The following is a 17,877-nucleotide window of genomic DNA, read 5'->3' as shown; positions in this document are numbered from 1 at the left end:
TTGAATTAAGATACCTTGCTCTATCTAGGCCAGGCATTGGCAAAAACTACTCACAGCCTGTTTTGTAAATAGTTTTTTTGGAACATAGCCAACGCCTGTTTATTTAGTTCAGAAGTTGCAACACAGATCATAAAGCCAGCGGCAAAGCTTTAAAAATGTTTGCTACCTGGCACTGCACAGAAAGAGTTTGCTGACCCCTGTAGTAAGCAATATTTACTGAGGCTTTGTAAAAAGCACAGGATACACACCATATATATTCCTTGAATGTCGATACAGGGGAAGATGAGGGGAAATGTATAGAGGGAACAAGGCATACGCTCCAAGAGTCCTCTCCCAGTGGGCCACCCAGGACACGCTTAGCTCCCCCAGCAACAAGCTGTGACAACACAGTGAAAGTCTGTCTACCAGGGAAGCTCAATGGAGACTCAGTGCCTCGGGCTTTTCCTGGGACGTGGTCATGCAGGCACCTTTTGCCTCATACATACTGAAATTCCAGACTCTCAGAAAGAAAGCAGGTTTTCAGCATAAACCACATTGAACAAACACTTTAGATACAATAAGCCACTCTTAGCAGTTAGGATAGTGTAAATCCTCCCAAAATCCAAGGTCCCAGTGCCAGCCAAGGACTAACCTTACAAGCAGGCCTTTCTAATGGCAGTATCATAGGTCTGCTATGTTAACTCATTTCTGTACACCCACTCACTAAGACTTGTAAATGGAAGTAACAAAAGAAAAACTTACCACATCTAGCAAATTCATAGCTGTTTGAAGAAGGTAGCATTGGGCTGCCCCTCTCAGGAGAATCTGATGTGTGATCATAGTGCAATGAATAACATCCCTGACATCGAAACACAAAAAATGCAGTTCCGTATTCCCAAAGACAATTCTGATAATTTGTGATTATCAACAAGTTGATTTATAACAACTACACTTCCTAATGCAGAAAGTCTGCAGAATTTCAAAGCTGTTATTTCCCATTATGGCCTCTATTAGAGCTCAATTTTACTATGAAACAAGTCTCTTTTAAAAATAAGACTATAGGTCGGGCACAGTGGCTCACGCCTCTAATCCCAGCACTTTGAGAGATTGAGGCGGGTAGGTCACCTGAGGTCAGGAGTTTGAGACCAGCCTGGCCAACATGGTGCAATCCTGTCTCTACTAAAAATACAAAAATCAGTCGGGAGTAATGGCGCACACCTGTAATCCCAGCTACTTAGGAGGCTAAGACACGAGAATCGCTTGAATCCAGAAGGCAGAGGTTGCAGTGAGCTGAGATCGCACCACTGCACTCCAGCCTGGGTGACAGAGCGAGACTCCAGCTCAAAAAAAAAAACTATAAATGAAGATGCTTTTAAAGAAGTTTATATTTACTGAAATACTTTTTCTTTTTTTCATCTCCTCAAAATTCCTTTTTACCAAATATTTTTTAAATACTTTCTATTAAATATTATTGTTTGATATTTTATCTTTAGCTTTCTACTTACGAATGTAATTTTAAAAAAAACTTACTGGCCTTATTTAAAGAGGTCAAAATTCAACAGCACCTACTTCAGTACACATTTAAACTAGTAATTTGTAAAACAAAATAAGTTCAACTATATGAATAATATTTTTTAATTTTTTTCTTATGTAAAATTAACAGCCCAAACATCCCAATCCCAATATTAACTATATCCATTTACTGTAGATTAAAGCAGAGGAGAAAATATATATATTGATGGAAAGTCATGGCAAATAACCATACAAGTACATATACAGAGTAAATTACCTGAGAGCAAGAAGCCCATCTATACCCAGGGCCTTATGTCTTGGGACATGTGCCAAAGCCTTAGATAGAAACAAAATGGGAACGGCACACCAATGCCTACTTGTCATCTTCCGAATAAACTTCAATAGGAAGCTACCTGAAAGAAAAAGTTTTAAATTATCATTGTTGCCAATTAGCACATGAAAAGAAGCTCAATACCATTAGGTATTAGGGAAATACAAGTCAAAACCATAGTAAGGCTCCACTTCCCACACAGAAGGGTGGCTATAATCTAAAGGACAGACAATACTCAGAGTTGGGGAGGACGTGGAGAACCCAGAACCCTCACACAATGCTGCTGGGAATGTAAAACGGTGCAGCCGCTGTGGAAAAAAATATGGCAGTTCCTCCAAAACTTAAAACAGACAGACCACATGATCCGGTAATTCTACTTCCAGGTATATATCCAAGAGAATTGAAGATGTGTTCATACAGAAACTTGTACATGAACATTCATAACAGCATTACTCAAATAGTCAAAAGTGAAAACAATCCAAATGCCTACCAATGAATGAACAAAATGTGAAATATCTATACAGTGAAATACTATTCAGCCACAAAAAGGAATGAAATGCTGATACGTGCCATATCAAGGATAAACCTTGAAAATACTATGCTAGTGAAAGAAGCCAGACACAAAAAGCCACGTATTGTATGATTCCACTGACATGAAATGTTGAGAATATGCAAATCTATAGAGACAAAGAGGATCAGTGGCTGCCAGGAGCTATGGGTAGAAGAGAATGAGAAGCGACTATTAACACACCTGAGGTTTCTTTTTGAGGGTGATCAAAATATTCAGGAATTAGACAGTGGTAACAGCTGTACAACTTTGTGAATACACTAAATACCACTAAACCAAATGGTTTAAAAGGGTGAATTCTATCTCAATAAAGCTGTTGTAAAAAAAAAAGTTAATTTAATTCCTAGTTTAGTAAGATAAGTATTCTACTGTACTATAGGGATTCTGATACCCACGAAGCTGTATTTTTTTAAAAGGTAATTTTTTGTTTGTTTGTTTGTTTGTTTTGAGACAGAGTCTCACTCTGTTGCCCAGGCTGAAGTGCAGTGGCTTGATCTTGGCTTACTACTACAACCTCCGCCTCCTGGGTTCAAGTGATTCTCCTGCCTCAGCCTCCTGAGTAGCTGGGATTACAGGCACGCACCACCACGCCCGGCTAATTTTTGTATTTTTAGTAGAGACGGGGTTTGGCCATGTTGGCTGGCTGGTCTCAAACTCCCAACCTCAGGTGATCTGCCCACCTCAGCCTCCCAAAGTGCTGAGATTACAGGCGTCAGCCACCACACCCAGCCAGTAAAAGATAAAATTGTTTATGATTAGAAGCCATTCTTCTATTTGAGATGTGAAGGAAAAGCAGGACAGGAAGTATTGATGGTTAGTGGCCTCTAGTATCTGCAAACAGTAACATCTTTCTCATAGGCTGTTTCTTGACTACCTTGGATTTAATTACGATTATTTATATTTCTATTTTGAGATACAAAGGGATAGTGCTTCACTCTGTCCTCTCTGCTAATCTGTGATTTCTTAAGGACCCTCATCTCATGCAGTTAGTGAAAATGTCTGTTTTCTCACATAGTTGTAGAATGACTTTCAAGAAATCCTCAGAAGCTCCTAAAAGGATATTATGTGGATTTTGTGTCTTTTGAAATACCTAGCACAAAAGACATTCAGAATACCCAGAAGATATTCACTGGAAACTGGTGACTGAAAAATGACTAAATAACTGTGAATGAATGTTTTCATTGCTCTTTTTGAACTCCTGGCCTCAATTTTTCTTTCTTCCATTTGCACTAACTAAATTCAGTAAATCCCATCTTTTGCCTAACGCTTCACTCATGACACTAGGAAGATGGCAATGGCCAAGTTTCTATTTCACATTGATTCAACATATTTACCAAGCATCTGTGATATGCCTGGTCTTGGACCACAAACACCTGGCTCTCAAATTCTAGGAAGCCCTGACCGACATCACTTCACTCACGTGTGCTACTGACATGTAAGGCAGCAATGTGGCTGACAAATTCATCCCCATATGGCTGCAGCCCAGATGCTTAATTAAACTCCTGAAATCTACCAAACTAAAGAATGACTCTAGGCTGTGTGTGGTGGCTCACGCCTGTAATCCCAGCATTTTGGGAGGCCGAGGCAGGCAGATCACGAGGTCAAAAGATCGAGACCATACTGGCCAACACGGTGAAACCCTGTCTCTACTAAGAATACAAAAATTAGCTGGGCATGGTGGCGCATGCCTGTAGTCCTAGCTACTCGGGAGGCTGAGGCAGGAGAATCACTTGAACCCGGGAGGCGGAGGTTGCAGTGAGCTGAGATCGCACCACTGCACTCCAGCCTAACGACAGAGCAAGACTCCATCTCAAAAAAAAAAAAAAAAAAAAGAATGACTCTAACAGTTATCTTCCCCATTAACACATTTTTTTAAAGAAAAAGTAATCAAAACAATCAATTTTCTATAAATTTAAAGTCATGATATACAGACCATATTTTCCCTTTTTTCTGACGTTTGAATAGACATTACCATTAGCCATCTTGTCATCCTATTTGCCAGATTAAATACAAAAGAAAAAAATACGTATTTCATACCTAGGCTCACTTTACAAATCACAAAGGTGGGAGTAACACAAGGACTCACAAAGCAGAGTAGGTCCTGCTGCTGCTCAGCAAACAAAAATCACAGTGCTTTTGTGCTGTGCTTTCCAACCTACCTCATTAGAATGAACACCACATCTCCAACCTGAAGATGAGGGAATGGTTCTAGGACAAGGTCTTACATAAAACAAGTGTTTTTTTTTTTTTTTTTTGAGACAGTCTTGCTCTGTCACCCAGGCTAGAGTACAGTGGCACAATCTTGGCTCACTGCAACCACTGCCTCTTGGGTTCAAGTGATTCTCCTGCCTCAGCCTCCCAAGTAGCTGGGACTACAGGTACACACCATCATGCCCGGATAATTTTTGTATTTTTAGTGGAGACAGAGTTTCGCTGTGTTGGCCAGGTTGGTCTCGAACTCCTGACCTCAGGTGATCTGCCTGCCTCGGCTTCCCAAAGTGCTGGCATTCCAGGTGGGAGCCATTGCACCTGGCTTATTTTTTCTTTCTTATCTTTCTAAGTTAATATCTATAAAGGGACAACTTGCCACAGTGAGTATTCTGTTTACAACTTTTTCCTAAAACCAAGTTCCGTATTTCTTGAATATATTTTACCAATTCTTGAAACTGAATAGTAGACAATTAGAAACGATGGCTAAACTGCAGCACACCTTCTAAAATTACCTCCATGCTACTCATGCCAATACTGGTAGTATGTCATACACAATGACTAAAGTGTGTACTCAAAAAAGATACTGTATAATTCTGAGAAAATATGCATATCCTGGAAAAGGAAACCATTTTGAAAATATTTATTATAGTAGTTGATGGTGCTTTATAACCAATTTGCTAAAAAAAAAGAAACTGTAAGCTAAAGCATTTAAAAAAAAAACCCTTTACTGACACATACTCTTTATTTCTTCTGGAAGAAGAGAAAAATAAGTGACTAAAAACTTCTGTAATTTCAGTCCCAATGGAGAACAGCTTCCTATCGGCTGGCCTGGGGACCTACAAACAGAGAGTGGGGAAACAAATATTTAACATTTATTTACAAGTGATTACACTAAAACTAGCCTAAATGGACCATGGCCCAAAAGTCTTTCAACAATAAAACAATCCGACAGTTTTATTTTTCTGAACCTGCATTTCATTTTTCAGTAAAATTCTGAGAATTTTTCTGATTACAGAAACATCAGGACCTTGTAGGAAAATGGACATGAGTTAATAACCTACTTTACTAAGGATTTCCTTTTTGTGACTTTCCCTTCCACATATATGAATCTTGCTAAACAGTATCATAAAAAGTAAGAGCCTGAAATGATCATTTTAAATTATATTTTATTGTTCCCAACATGTAATCCAATGACTTTAAATTTTTAGGTCTAAAACAAAAGAAGTAACATTCATAGCAAAGACATATATTAGTAATAAATTACTTTTGCAAGAGCATTTAATTGTTAACATCTATTAAAGTCACATTTTTTCTGCTATATGCTTCTTCCAGGAACGTTATCTGCTAATTGAACACATTAGAGTGCTAGAAAACTGAAGGCATTTCATAATAAATGTGTTTGTCAACTCTTAGAAAACACCAAGATCTTTTCATTGGTTTTACTGCTCTCCAGCTGTCTAATTGCTTCAGAAAACTATTCAGTAGTAATGAGTTATTTGAAAACTAAAAATAATTGGCAAATCAAGTGTTGCTATGCTCTTTCAATATTATTAAACAGGACTAAATATTAATATAACGTGGCACAGACTAATTAAAAATGTTTCAAGAAATTGGCTGGTGGGGGGAGGTAGTTCTGTTTAGAGTGCATACTGAACAGCAAGACACAACTATAAATTTAGTTAATATTAGAAAGATAACACAATTTCAAGAGCAAGGGAAATTTTTGAAGACAGAATTCAAGAGTCATAAATGATGCTCAAAAAAATGAGGCTAAGGTACAATCCTGACAAACTTCTCACTGTCAACCTTTTCAAAACTTTAACTGTGGCCTATAAGAAGAGACAGGATGAATAACAGCAGCCACTGTCAGATACAGAAAGGAAAAGGTTAGAATGAACCTTGCAGTACTGAACTAAAACTGGACGTCCTGGTGTGAATTCACGGTTCTTAATATGGATGGATGGATGAACGGATGGATGGATGGATGGATGGATGGATGGCGGACAGACAGGCACTCAAGCAGATATAAATGAGTAAGTCTGGTCAGTAGACAAAGCTAAGAAAGATGCACACACAGGGAGAGGCAACGATCAAGCAAATGCTGTAAAACCTTAACATTCAGGGAATATGGGTGAAAGGGAAATGAGAATTCTTTGGATTATTCTCAAGACTTTTCTGTAAGTGTAAAACTAAGTTAAAAGAAAAAGGAAAATAAGTTTAAAGTGTTGGTTAGTCAAAATCATTACAACTTCCAAGAGAGCAGGAAGCAGCAGTAGGGAGAAGAAAGTGTGCTGTAGAAGACATAGTTTCCAACAGCCCAAGAATAGAGGAGCTCAAGGCAGAAAAAGGAAACAAGAAAAAACAAAGGAGAAACACTTGATGCAAATCAGAATGCAAGAAGAATAACAAATAGAAAAAGGACCACATGATAATAAAAACTCAACTGTCTATTCAGCAACATACTGTATGTGTCAAATGCATGAAACAATCTGGTCATGTCTCTTAACATGAAATGTATGTATCAAATACATCATAACATAATGTCTCTTTACCTGCTATACAGAGAGCTCTCTGAAAGCGCATCCATTAATGGTCCAATAATAAACTAAAAAAAAAAAAAAAAAAAAAAAAAGACACGTAATTGAAACTTAGTTGTAAATGCAATTTTGAAGTCAGTTTCCCTGACTGAACATCCTACACAGGCTTACAGAAGACCTGCTATAAGCAAAGCTGATCTCTTACGCTGCAGGCTAAATTTAGTGCTGTTCCTGGAGGGGAAGCTTAATTCTACCAGAAAAACAAAGTAAGTACAGAATTTTCCCACCTGATTAAAATTTATGCCATACTAAAAAGAGAGTTCATGTGTTGGGTCAAGAAAGAAGGAAGGAAGCCAAAAAAGAAACATATGCTAGAAAATAAAGGTTATGACAGGAAAACCAAAAAGATACTCAAGAGAAAATTTAAGCCGCTATGCCTAGAGGATAAAGAGGAAAAAATTATACTCAAAAATTACTATTAGATACTGGTCAGAAAAGCAAGCTTACATGAAGTGCAGAAATAATAGAATGTAGAAACATGATGCATATCAATATACCATAGCATATATTAAAATAATTAGAAAAAACTGACTTAGGCTGGTGCAGTGGCTCACACCTATAATCCCAGCACTTTGGGAGGCTGAGGTGGGCAGATCCCTTGAGGCCAGGATTTTGAGACCAGCCTGGCCAACATGGCAAAACCCTGTCTCTACTAAAATTACAAAACTGAGCCAGGCATGGTGGCATGCACCTGTAGTCCCAGCTACTTGGGAGGCTGAGGCATAAGAATCCCTTAAATCTGGGAAGCAGAGGTTGCAGTGAGCTGAGATCACGATACTGCACTCCAGCCTCGGCAACAGAGTGAGACTCTGTCTCAAAAACAAAAAAATTATATCACTATCTGAGAAATATATTCAATCATTCTTTTAAAAAAGAAGAAGAAGAAGAAGAAGCCAGGCACAGTGGTTCACACCTGTAATCCCAGCACTTTGGGAGGCCAAGGCAGGTGGATCACTTGAGGCCAGGAGTTCGAGACCAGCCCAGCCAAGATGGTGGAACCCCATCTCCACTAAAAATACAAAAATTAGCCAGGTGTGGTGGCACCCACCTGTAATCCCAGCTACTCAGGAGGCTGAGGCAGGGGGATCACTTGAACCTGGGAAGCGGAGGTTGCAGTGAGCCGAGATCACGCCACTGCACTCCAGCCTGGGTGACAGGCATGAGACACCATCTCAAAAAAAAAACAGCTATTGAAAGAAAAAGAAGAATAAAATTGACTTAGGTCACCTCTAAATGAGAGGTAGATTACTCTACCTAAGGAAGTCATCATGGGACTCACATGGCACCATAATATAAAACTTAAAATCACAGCTATAACTCCCACTGTCTCTGCCTCACATAGTTCCTGACAAATGGAAGTATAGATTCTAATAAATATTGCTTAGAAGGCAATCCCTATTTCATATAGTAGACAACAGCAATTCATTGAGTCAGAACTGGGGCAGTAGCATCACTAAACAAATAACAGTCATCAGTGGCTCAGAACAGTGAGAACAGCATCACCTGATAGCTTCTATACCAGTTTTCATATAGTGAAAACTTGACTTATGCTTACGATTCTTGACTTAAGGCTGTTCTGAATATCGATAATATACAACTACTTTTTCACAATGGTAATAATACAGGCAGTTCTACCGTTTGGCTTGTTGAGAAACAACATAAGCTTTTTCCAAATAGGAAAGCTGGGTTTAGAGAAATATGATTTGTTGGATGCAAATCTCCAAAATGTTACTTGCTGATACAGAATCCTAGTGTATTTTTACCTCTCATCTTTCAACAATGGGAGCAAGGAAGGGGACAGGGTGTCATTACCTCAGAAAATTCTGGTGAAAATGGAAGAATCTTTGTTTCATACAGCTCCAAAAAATGGATAACACCTTCTTTGGTCAGGATTTTGTTTTCACTTTCAAACATTCTTTTATAAATACACATATGCCAGGATGGGTGAAAGAGCCAACATCCTGTGGAAACAAACATCAAATGTTGACATCTGATTCTGTCTTCATTTCACCATCAAGACTACATACTCATAAATAATGTACAAACACACACAATAACTTCATTATAACACTACAAAAAAGTTTTTGTTACTGTTTTTTGAGAGACAGGTTCTCACTATGTCACCCAGACTGCAGTGCAATTGCAAAATTCTAGCTCACTGCAGCCTCAAACTCCAGGGCTCAAGCGATCCTCCTGCCTCAGCTTCCTGAGTAGTTTCCTAGCAGGACTACAAGTATGCAAACCACGCCTAGACAATTTTTAAAATATTTTTTAGAAACATGGTCTCAGAATGTTGCCTAGGTTGGTCTCAAACTCCTGAGTTCAAGTGATCCTCCATCCTCGGCCTGCCAAAGCAATGGGATTACAGGTATGAGCTACCGCACCCAGACTGTTTTTAGTCACATCTGAGTATGTCAACCAAAAAAATTTTGGTATTCAGTATTCCGTATTCAGGCAGCTTAATTTTGAAAGACTGTAAATGGGCCAGGCGTGGTGGCTCATGGCTGTAATCCAAGCACTTTGGGAGGCCGAGGCAGATGGATCACATGAGGCCAGGAGTTTGAGACCAGCCTGGCCAACACGGCAAAACTCCATCTCTACTAAAAAACACAGAAATCAGCCAGGCATGGTGGTGTATGCCTGTAATCCCAGCTACTGGTGGGGGAGGGGCTGAGACACGAGAATCGCTTGAACCCTTGAACTTGGGAGGCGGAGGTTAGAGTGAGCCCAGACCCCGCCACTGCACTCCAGCTTGGGCAACAGAGTGAGACTCTGTCTTGAAAAAATAAGAAAGACTGTAAACGAATGCTGTAACTGCTACAGTGTACAAAAATTAAATATTATCCCATGCATGCAGGTTGGAACTTCAGATTTGGAATAGTTTCAACCAATTCTTCTCTTATCCCACTTCAATCCATTTTTCACACAGAAATATGAAATTGTCACGCCTCTGCTTAAAATCCTTCAACATCTCCTCATTGTTCTTAGAATAAAGTCCAAACAAGGCATGAACTGACCTTGACTGCCACTCCAACCTCATCCCCTACTCCACACACCAACTCTGCTGCAGCCCTGCTGGTCCTTCTGTTCTGCCTCCTACAGCTGCTCCCATCTCAGGGCTTGTGTCCCAGGTGGTGCCTTCTCAGCCTGGACTCTTAGCTTAGATGTCATCATAAGACAGGCCTTCCCTGACTACCCCACTCACCCTTGAGTCCATTTCATCAGCCCCTTGTCTGTTCCCCTCATATATCTTACAATCAAAACTATTTTTTCATGGAAAACACAAAAGTCAGGTGAAAAATACCACATCTCTCTCACCATTTTACCCCCAATAATTACTAGGTTGGTGCAAAAGTCGTTGCGGGTTTTGCCTAAAAAAAAAAAAAAAAAAAAGACAAAAACCACAATGACTTTCACACCAACCTAATAGCATGTACTGGACACTAAGTAAATATTTATTCAGTAAATATGTAAATGAGTGAGCAAATCAAAACCATGGAATAAATAAATATCTTAGAGATATTTTTCTAACTCTTTTGAAATATCTTTTACTTCTATTAAAGAAAAATACTCAGCATTTTTAACTCATGACATTCTATAAATAAATTAATCCATTATTTGTAATTTACACCAAGATGCTTGTTCAACTCTTTGGCAATGGTAATTTTTCAAAATCAGTCACTGCTATTTGATTTGGTTTCTCAAGAGCTGTGGGCAAAATGTGGTAATAAGAGCATCATTTTAATGGTAAATGTATAAGTGAAGTCACAACAAGATTCAATTAAATTCTAGCCCCAGGTGCAACTACAGATGCTTATGGTCTGTGAAAAATCCCAGTGTATCAGAAAACAACTACAGCAATCAGCTGAATAAAGCTCAATTCCTAAGGGGTCAAACTATTAAACCGTAATTATCTAGAGTAGGCACTAAAAACCATTTACCTAGGTTAATTCTCATGTGTAAACACAATAATGTGGCATTTTATCATTCATATGAACACAGGCCAAAACACTATTGGGCTGCATTTAGCTATTTCATTAAACTTAATTTTATAAAATACATTTAGGAAGCTCCAGCTTCATTGTGTATCTCCTAAAAAGCTCTCATAATATAGTGATCAAGGGCTTATAAACACATTTGAAATTATATCCCGGAATTTTCTCTTCCTAAGAAGTACAAGATACAGAACAATAACTGAAAACTTAAGAAACACTGGAAAAGATATACTAAGTGAATAAGAATGGAAACCAGTTAAAAAGATATATTCATACCAAAGAGTGATTATTGGCCAGGCATGGTGGCTCACGCCTGTAATCCCAGCGCTTTGGGAGGCTGAGGCAGGTGGATCACCTGAGGTTAGGAGTTTGAGACCAGCCTGGCCAACATGGCAAAACCCCGTCTCTACTAAAAATACAAAAATTAGCCAGGTGTGGTGGCGCATGCCTGTAATCTCAGCTGCTTGGGAGGCCGAGGCAAAAAAATTGCTTGAACCCGGGAAGCAGAGGTTGCAGTGAGCCGAGATCATCCCACTGCACTCCAGCCTGGGCAACAGATTGCAAGACTCCACATCTCAAAAACAAAAAAAAAGAGCAATTATTAAAACCACAGACTATGTAATCATTGAAACCCTATCGACGAGTCCTTATCTTTTAAAAAAATGTGCTGAAATATTCACAGATAAAATGATAGGATATCTAGGGATGTGCTTCAAAACCATTTAGCAAGAAGGGAACAGGGAAGGCTACATAGGATACGCTAAGCAAGGCCGGCCGTGAGAGGATCGTTATTAAAGAGGGTGGTAGGTGCGTCACACACACTCTTCTCATTCTATAAATGTTTGAAATTCTCCATCATCAACGGTTTAAAAAATTAACCATATCTCTTAACTGTAGAAAATTCTGTGGCTATTTTAAATTGTGTTCTTTTTTTTTTTTTTGAGACGGAGTCTTGCTCTGTCACCAGCCTGGAGTGCAGCGGTGTGATCTTGGCTCACTGCAACCTCCGCCTCCTGGATTCGAGTGATTCTCCTGCCTCAGCCTCTTGAGTAGCTGGGACTACAGGCACGCACCACCATGCCTGGCTAATTTTTGTATTTTTAGTAGAGACGGAGTTTCACTATGTTGGCCAGGCTGGTCTTGAACTCCTGACCTCAGGTGATCCGCCCACCTCTGCCTCCCAAAGTGCTGGGATTACAGGCATGAGCCACCACGCCTGGCCCAAAATTGTGCTCTTAAAGACGATTTAAGGATATGAGTAGATGGATATAGTTATTATGCTAAGTGAGATAAACATGAACAACATGATCCAGAAGGTGTGTATCTGGAATGGTAACAACTGTTATCTCTTGGTGGCAGCATTACAAGATGATTATATTTTCTTCTGTACACTTTTATAGTTTTTCAAAATTCTCTACAATGAACAGGAATTAGTTACAAAATCAGGGGAAAACCATAAATGTTATTAAAAAATAAAATAAAAGTAATCGTTACCATTTTCCTCTGACACCGCATATTCAAACAGATTGTTTAGCTTTGGTAAAACTGGCTTTATAACATGTATCTAAAAATAAGAGCAAAAAAATCATATGAAATGAAAATGCACCTTGAAAAATGTCAGGCAATTTTCATCTCTTTATTTCACAGTAGCTCTTCTGTTTCTATAAAACATATGTAGAAAGAGCCTGATTTATCCAGTTTTTCAAACAATAGTATGATTCAGGTATGTAAGACTGAGTATGGCAAAGCTAATGAATATAACCACATTATAGCTACATTAAAGTCTACCATTTATACAGTGATTATCATAAATCATGTCATAGAATCCTCAACTGTCCTGGCAGGCAGGTAGGACTGCCAATACTAAGATATTACAAAGAGAAAAAAGACACTGAAATATTTTCTCTAGTCACTCAAGTTGTTCATGGCTGCACACGCTTAGAACGGCCAATTCGGAGTTCCATGTTCTTAATACCACATAGCCAAAGTTGCTGACACGTTTGCTTGAGATTAATTTACATATCCTTCAAAATATGGATAAATTTGGGTTTCTAAATAAATAATGGGGGTTTTATGGATCTACTGATTAAAGAAAACCATAAAAGTCAATTTGAATTTAGAAATGCTTTTTCTTTACTCCTCATCCTTGCATCTATATATATTTAGCACATATAAGTAATTATTTAAGTCCACAAACAAGGTTTGGTGCACATTTGGATTGACACCTCACAATGACTCCACAGATGGCTGGCACCTCTGTGGTCCCCAACTTGCAGAATGGAAACCATGGTTCTCAAAGTGTAGTTCCCAGAACAGCAGCATACATATCACCTGGGAACTTGTAAAAAACTCAAAGTCCTGGCCGGGTGCGGTGGCTCACGCCTGTAATCCCAGCACTTTGGGAGGCCGAGGCGGGTGGATTACTTGAGGTCAGGAGTGCAAGACCAGCCTGGCCAACATGGTGGAACCCCATCTCTACTAAAAATACAAAAATTAGCCAGTGTCATGGCTGTAGTCCCAGCTACTTGGGAGGCTGAGGCAGGAGAATCACTTGAACCCAGGAGGCGGATGTTGCAGTGAGCTGAGATTGTGCCACTGAACCCCAGCCTGGGCGAGAGAGCAAGACTCTGTCTCAAAAAAAAAAAAAAAAAAAAAAAAAAAAACTCAAAAGTCCCAGGCCCCACCCCGACCTACTGAACCAGAAAGTCTGAGGACAAGGCATGGCAATTTATACTTTATCATAAGCCATTTGGGTGATACTGATACTGATAAACGTTAAAGTTTTAGAATGGCAAGGGAAGATCAAATTTTTGAATAATTTAAGTCAACTGAAAGTATTCTTTAACTTCCTGAAACAACTTATACTCTAAGTTGCATTTATGCCAGAAAACAAAGTTTACTTGGATTCTATCATCACCAGCTATATCTGAGTTAGTCTCTTTGTATCGCTTTTAATGAATGTTTTTAAAAAAGAAAAATTGTTATCTACTGTAGGATTTGCTAAAATAGAAAAACACTTACCTGATTTCCTTCTAAAGTCTCCATAATTAAAATATAATTTTCCCAAAACTTTAGAAGCTCATCTTTTTTCTTCTCAGACCACCAAAACAGACTTGGGCCTGATATGGTTTAAAAAAGAAAATTAGTTCTTCCTTTTGCAAATTTCATAAGTTTCTCAATGACAGCAGTTCTTAAAATAATGCCACTATTACCAAATGGATTCTCTAATAATGGAGGTGCCCCTGTATCAGAGCCTGGATAGGGGGCTTGGGAATCTCAGAGGGAGATTTTTTTTTTTGCACTAAGATTACTGTTTTGGAGTTCTGGGTAAAAATGGCAGATTTGCACATATAAACTCTACTTTCTCTCCCTAAGAATCTCACTATAACAGTAAAGGATTTTTCAAGGGCAAAACCCCAAAAGAATGGAGAACACTGGGGGCAGACAACAGCAATAAAATACAGAATCTGAAAATCAGATGAAAACCAAGTTGACTCAAGTCATGAGAATTTTAAGTTGACAAAGGGAAAGCCAGGAAACAATTTGATTTACGCTGCAAAATCCCCCGGAACGAAAGGAAGTGGCTGCAAAAGTTACTCTGGTAAGTGGAGTGAAAAGTGAGGCTTAACCAAAGAGGATGTGTTCAGTGTTTAAGAAACAGTCACATCCCCAGGCCCCTTTCCTATGTCCTGAACAGGAAAAGACTAGAACTGCTTTTCTGGAGAAGGTAAAATAGTGTGTCTCTGAATTGGGAGGCACAGGACACAGCAGACACTAGTCCTACTGACAAAGGGGATTCAGCGAACATGTGTGCACCCTGGGTGCTGAGACTCCTCTCTACCTGCCCCCTCAGGTCCCAGAATGCTGGCCAGGCCCTCACTATGCATCAGACAACTGGAAGATGTTCTCTGCAGAATCTGGCCAGCCCAGGAGGAAAGATCTGAAAATATATCAGAGATTCCCTAATGAAATGGCTTGGCCAAATCACCTTATGGTGGAGTTCAGTCAACAGCACCACTCATGGGCTTAGAGCTTTAAACCCAATTTTGATTTCTTATCCTTAAACATAAATAGGGATCTAAGAATCATCAGACAGTTGGGGAAACCTCTACACTAAAGATCAAGACCAAAACAAATGGAGTGGGAGGAGGAAACTGGAGAAGACAAAATTACACAGGTAGAAGAAAACTTTTAAAAGAGCTTTCAGTAATATCTTAAGAAGATAGTAGTATTATAAGAACAGGATATTATTAAAAAGGGGACATTCTGACCAGGCATGGTGGCTCATGCCTGTAATCCCAACACTTTGGGAGGCTGAGGCAGGAGGATGGCTTGAGGCCAGGAGCTTGAGACCAGCCTGGTACGACATAGCAAGACCCTGTCTCTACAAGGAAATTTAAAAAATTATCAGGGCATGGTGGTGCACACCTATCGTCCCAGCTTCTCCGGAGGCTGAGATGAGAGGATCACTTGAGCCCAGTATTTTGAAGTTATAGTGAGCTATAATCACGCCACTGCACCCTAGCCTGGGCAAGAGCGAGGATTTGTCTCTAAAAACACACACACACACACACACACACACACACACACACAAAGGGGACATTTAAAAAAAAAAAACTAAATCCAAAATCATAGAAAATCCTTAGGACAGAAAAGATGCTTTCAATAAAGTCCAGGAAGTTCAATATCTAAAAAAAGAACAGAAAACAGAAAGGGACGAAATAATCCACAGAATATTCTAGAAAATTTCCCAGAACTGAAGAACATGATTTCCAGATTGCACAGGAGGTCCAGCAAATGCCCAGCACAAGGATGAAAATAGACTCCTATCAAAACTGTGAAATTTCAGAATGCTAGAGCCACTGATCCTACACACTTCCATAGAGAGAAACAGTTCCTGTATAAATAAACAGGATTCAGAATGGTTTCAGATTTCTCAACAGCAATAATGGAAGCTCTAGCTTCTGGGACAATAGACAGATACCTTTAAAATTTTGAATGGAAATATCTTCCAGGCTCGAATTCTACCCTCAGTCAAACCATCAATGAAATATGAGGACAAAATAAAGGCATTTAGATATGTATGGTTTCAGTTGCTGATTAGGATATAGAAAACCATAGGAGATCGTTACTGTCATACAAAGAGGAAAGGCTGAAAAATCTACAAAATCCTAAACTGTTGTGCGGTGGGTGGGGGGAGCATCAGAACTGAGGTCACAATGCAACCAGGTGGTCTGAATTCTAAAAGGAAGGAAGGTGCTCCAAGAATGGAAAGGCCACTTATCTGTTCTACTTCTGGCACAGGAGCAAGACATGGTCACCCAAAAAGCAGTTTTAAAAATGGCATTTTGACAAGTTTTTAAAGACCAAGGTGGGCTAGCCTCACAGCTTGCTGAGGGAGTCCACATCCATTCACCAGCTCTTTTCTTCAAGCCTGCCCCGGTGCTCTCGAGAGAGACTGTGGCCAGGGCAGGAGATCTTCAGAGGCGCAGGCAAACAGGGCAGCAGGACTAACTAGAGAGGCCCAGCCATGCCCTGCAGGAGTACAAGATGGTGATCAACTGCCAAAACGTGCCTGTCCCCCTGGACCCTTCTCCGACAGGAGGCCAAAGCTGTCTGCCCCTCCCACACTCCTACCCTTGTCCCTGCCTTGATACAAGCAAAAGTTGGCTGCCTCTAGCGCAGGGACAGAACCTGCTCCCTTCACTCGGCACTGACACTAGGCGAATGCATCTTATTCTGTGGAAGGGGAAGCAAACCCCCTACTGCCAGATATCCTGCACTGATACAAAGTTGGTCTGCAGGTACTGGAGGAGGGCAGGATGCTACACCCAAGACCTACCACAGACACTCACACAGAATGCAGCTGCCACAGGTTAGGGCCAGGAAACTAAACGCACCCCTAAGTTGGAGGCAACGATTATTGCCACTGGAGAGGGAGCACAGACAGCGAAAGAGCAGGAATGCTGACGCTCAGACACATGGGGCCTAATACAAGGCTGCAGTGGAAGAAATGAAAAGCCCCTGCCTCATCTCTTGCACCAGGGAACAAGCATCAGCAGTCTACCCCTGAGGGAGGGATGAAGCCCTGCCTGAAGACCTCCATCGGTGGCACAGGCCTCCCAGGCTGGAGAAAAACCTTTCGAGACTCCAGGCTTCAGCTAAGCAAGTAGCCACAAAATCTGGGAAAAGTTTGTAAAGTGCACTGAAAACAAATATAGCAACCAACGCCAAACCCAGCTCAACTACAAACTAGACTAACTCAATGCCACAAAGTAACGGTGCCTATCCCAGGCAGAAATATTTACTTCCATCTCTACTGTTATTATAGTAAGACATAAAAAAAAGCGACTCCATAGCCAAACACTACAACAGAAAACAAAGCCAAACTTAGATGGTCCAGGTATCGAACTCGCAGATAACTATAACTGATATGCTAAAGGATCTTGTGGAAAAGGTAAACAATATGCATAAACAGATGAGCAGATGGGGATTTTCAGGAGAGAAACTCCAAAAGCGTCAAATGGAAATGAGAGAAAAACATGATGGCAGACATAAAGGAGCATTTGATGGAATTATCAGACAAACAAGACCTTAAAAAAATCCTATTTCAGGAAACTGCTAGAGAATGCACTGCACTGACACAAGTGAGTAAAGCAAAAAAGAGGAAGATATGAACTACAG

At 39.9% G+C, this 17,877-nt stretch overlaps 1 protein-coding gene across 8 annotated transcripts in view; it reads right to left on the bottom strand.

The window, feature by feature from the left end:
- The window catches only part of TARBP1 (TAR (HIV-1) RNA binding protein 1), an 88,191-nt gene that overhangs the window by 67,515 nt on the left and 2,799 nt on the right, over window positions 1-17,877 (bottom strand). For all 8 annotated transcript variants that reach the window (XR_008621621.2, XR_008621613.2, XR_008621616.2 and 5 more), the window contains exons 2-8: window positions 14,215-14,312; window positions 12,688-12,757; window positions 9,011-9,159; window positions 7,154-7,206; window positions 5,340-5,437; window positions 1,769-1,904; window positions 742-838 (exon numbers count right to left, since the gene is read on the bottom strand). Coding sequence is in view for 4 of the 8 variants with exons in the window: in XM_055101088.3 (XP_054957063.2) it covers window positions 742-838; window positions 1,769-1,904; window positions 5,340-5,437; window positions 7,154-7,206; window positions 9,011-9,159; window positions 12,688-12,757; window positions 14,215-14,312 (701 nt within the window). In the remaining 4 variants the exon portion in view is untranslated. The remainder of the gene's footprint in view (window positions 1-741; window positions 839-1,768; window positions 1,905-5,339; window positions 5,438-7,153; window positions 7,207-9,010; window positions 9,160-12,687; window positions 12,758-14,214; window positions 14,313-17,877) is intronic.

The sequence above is a fragment of the Pan paniscus genome, chromosome 1, assembly GCF_029289425.2.
Source record: "Pan paniscus chromosome 1, NHGRI_mPanPan1-v2.0_pri, whole genome shotgun sequence".
NCBI lineage: Eukaryota > Metazoa > Chordata > Mammalia > Primates > Hominidae > Pan > Pan paniscus.
Note: the sequence above shows the minus strand (reverse complement) of the source record. Positions and strands in the feature narration are given on the sequence as shown.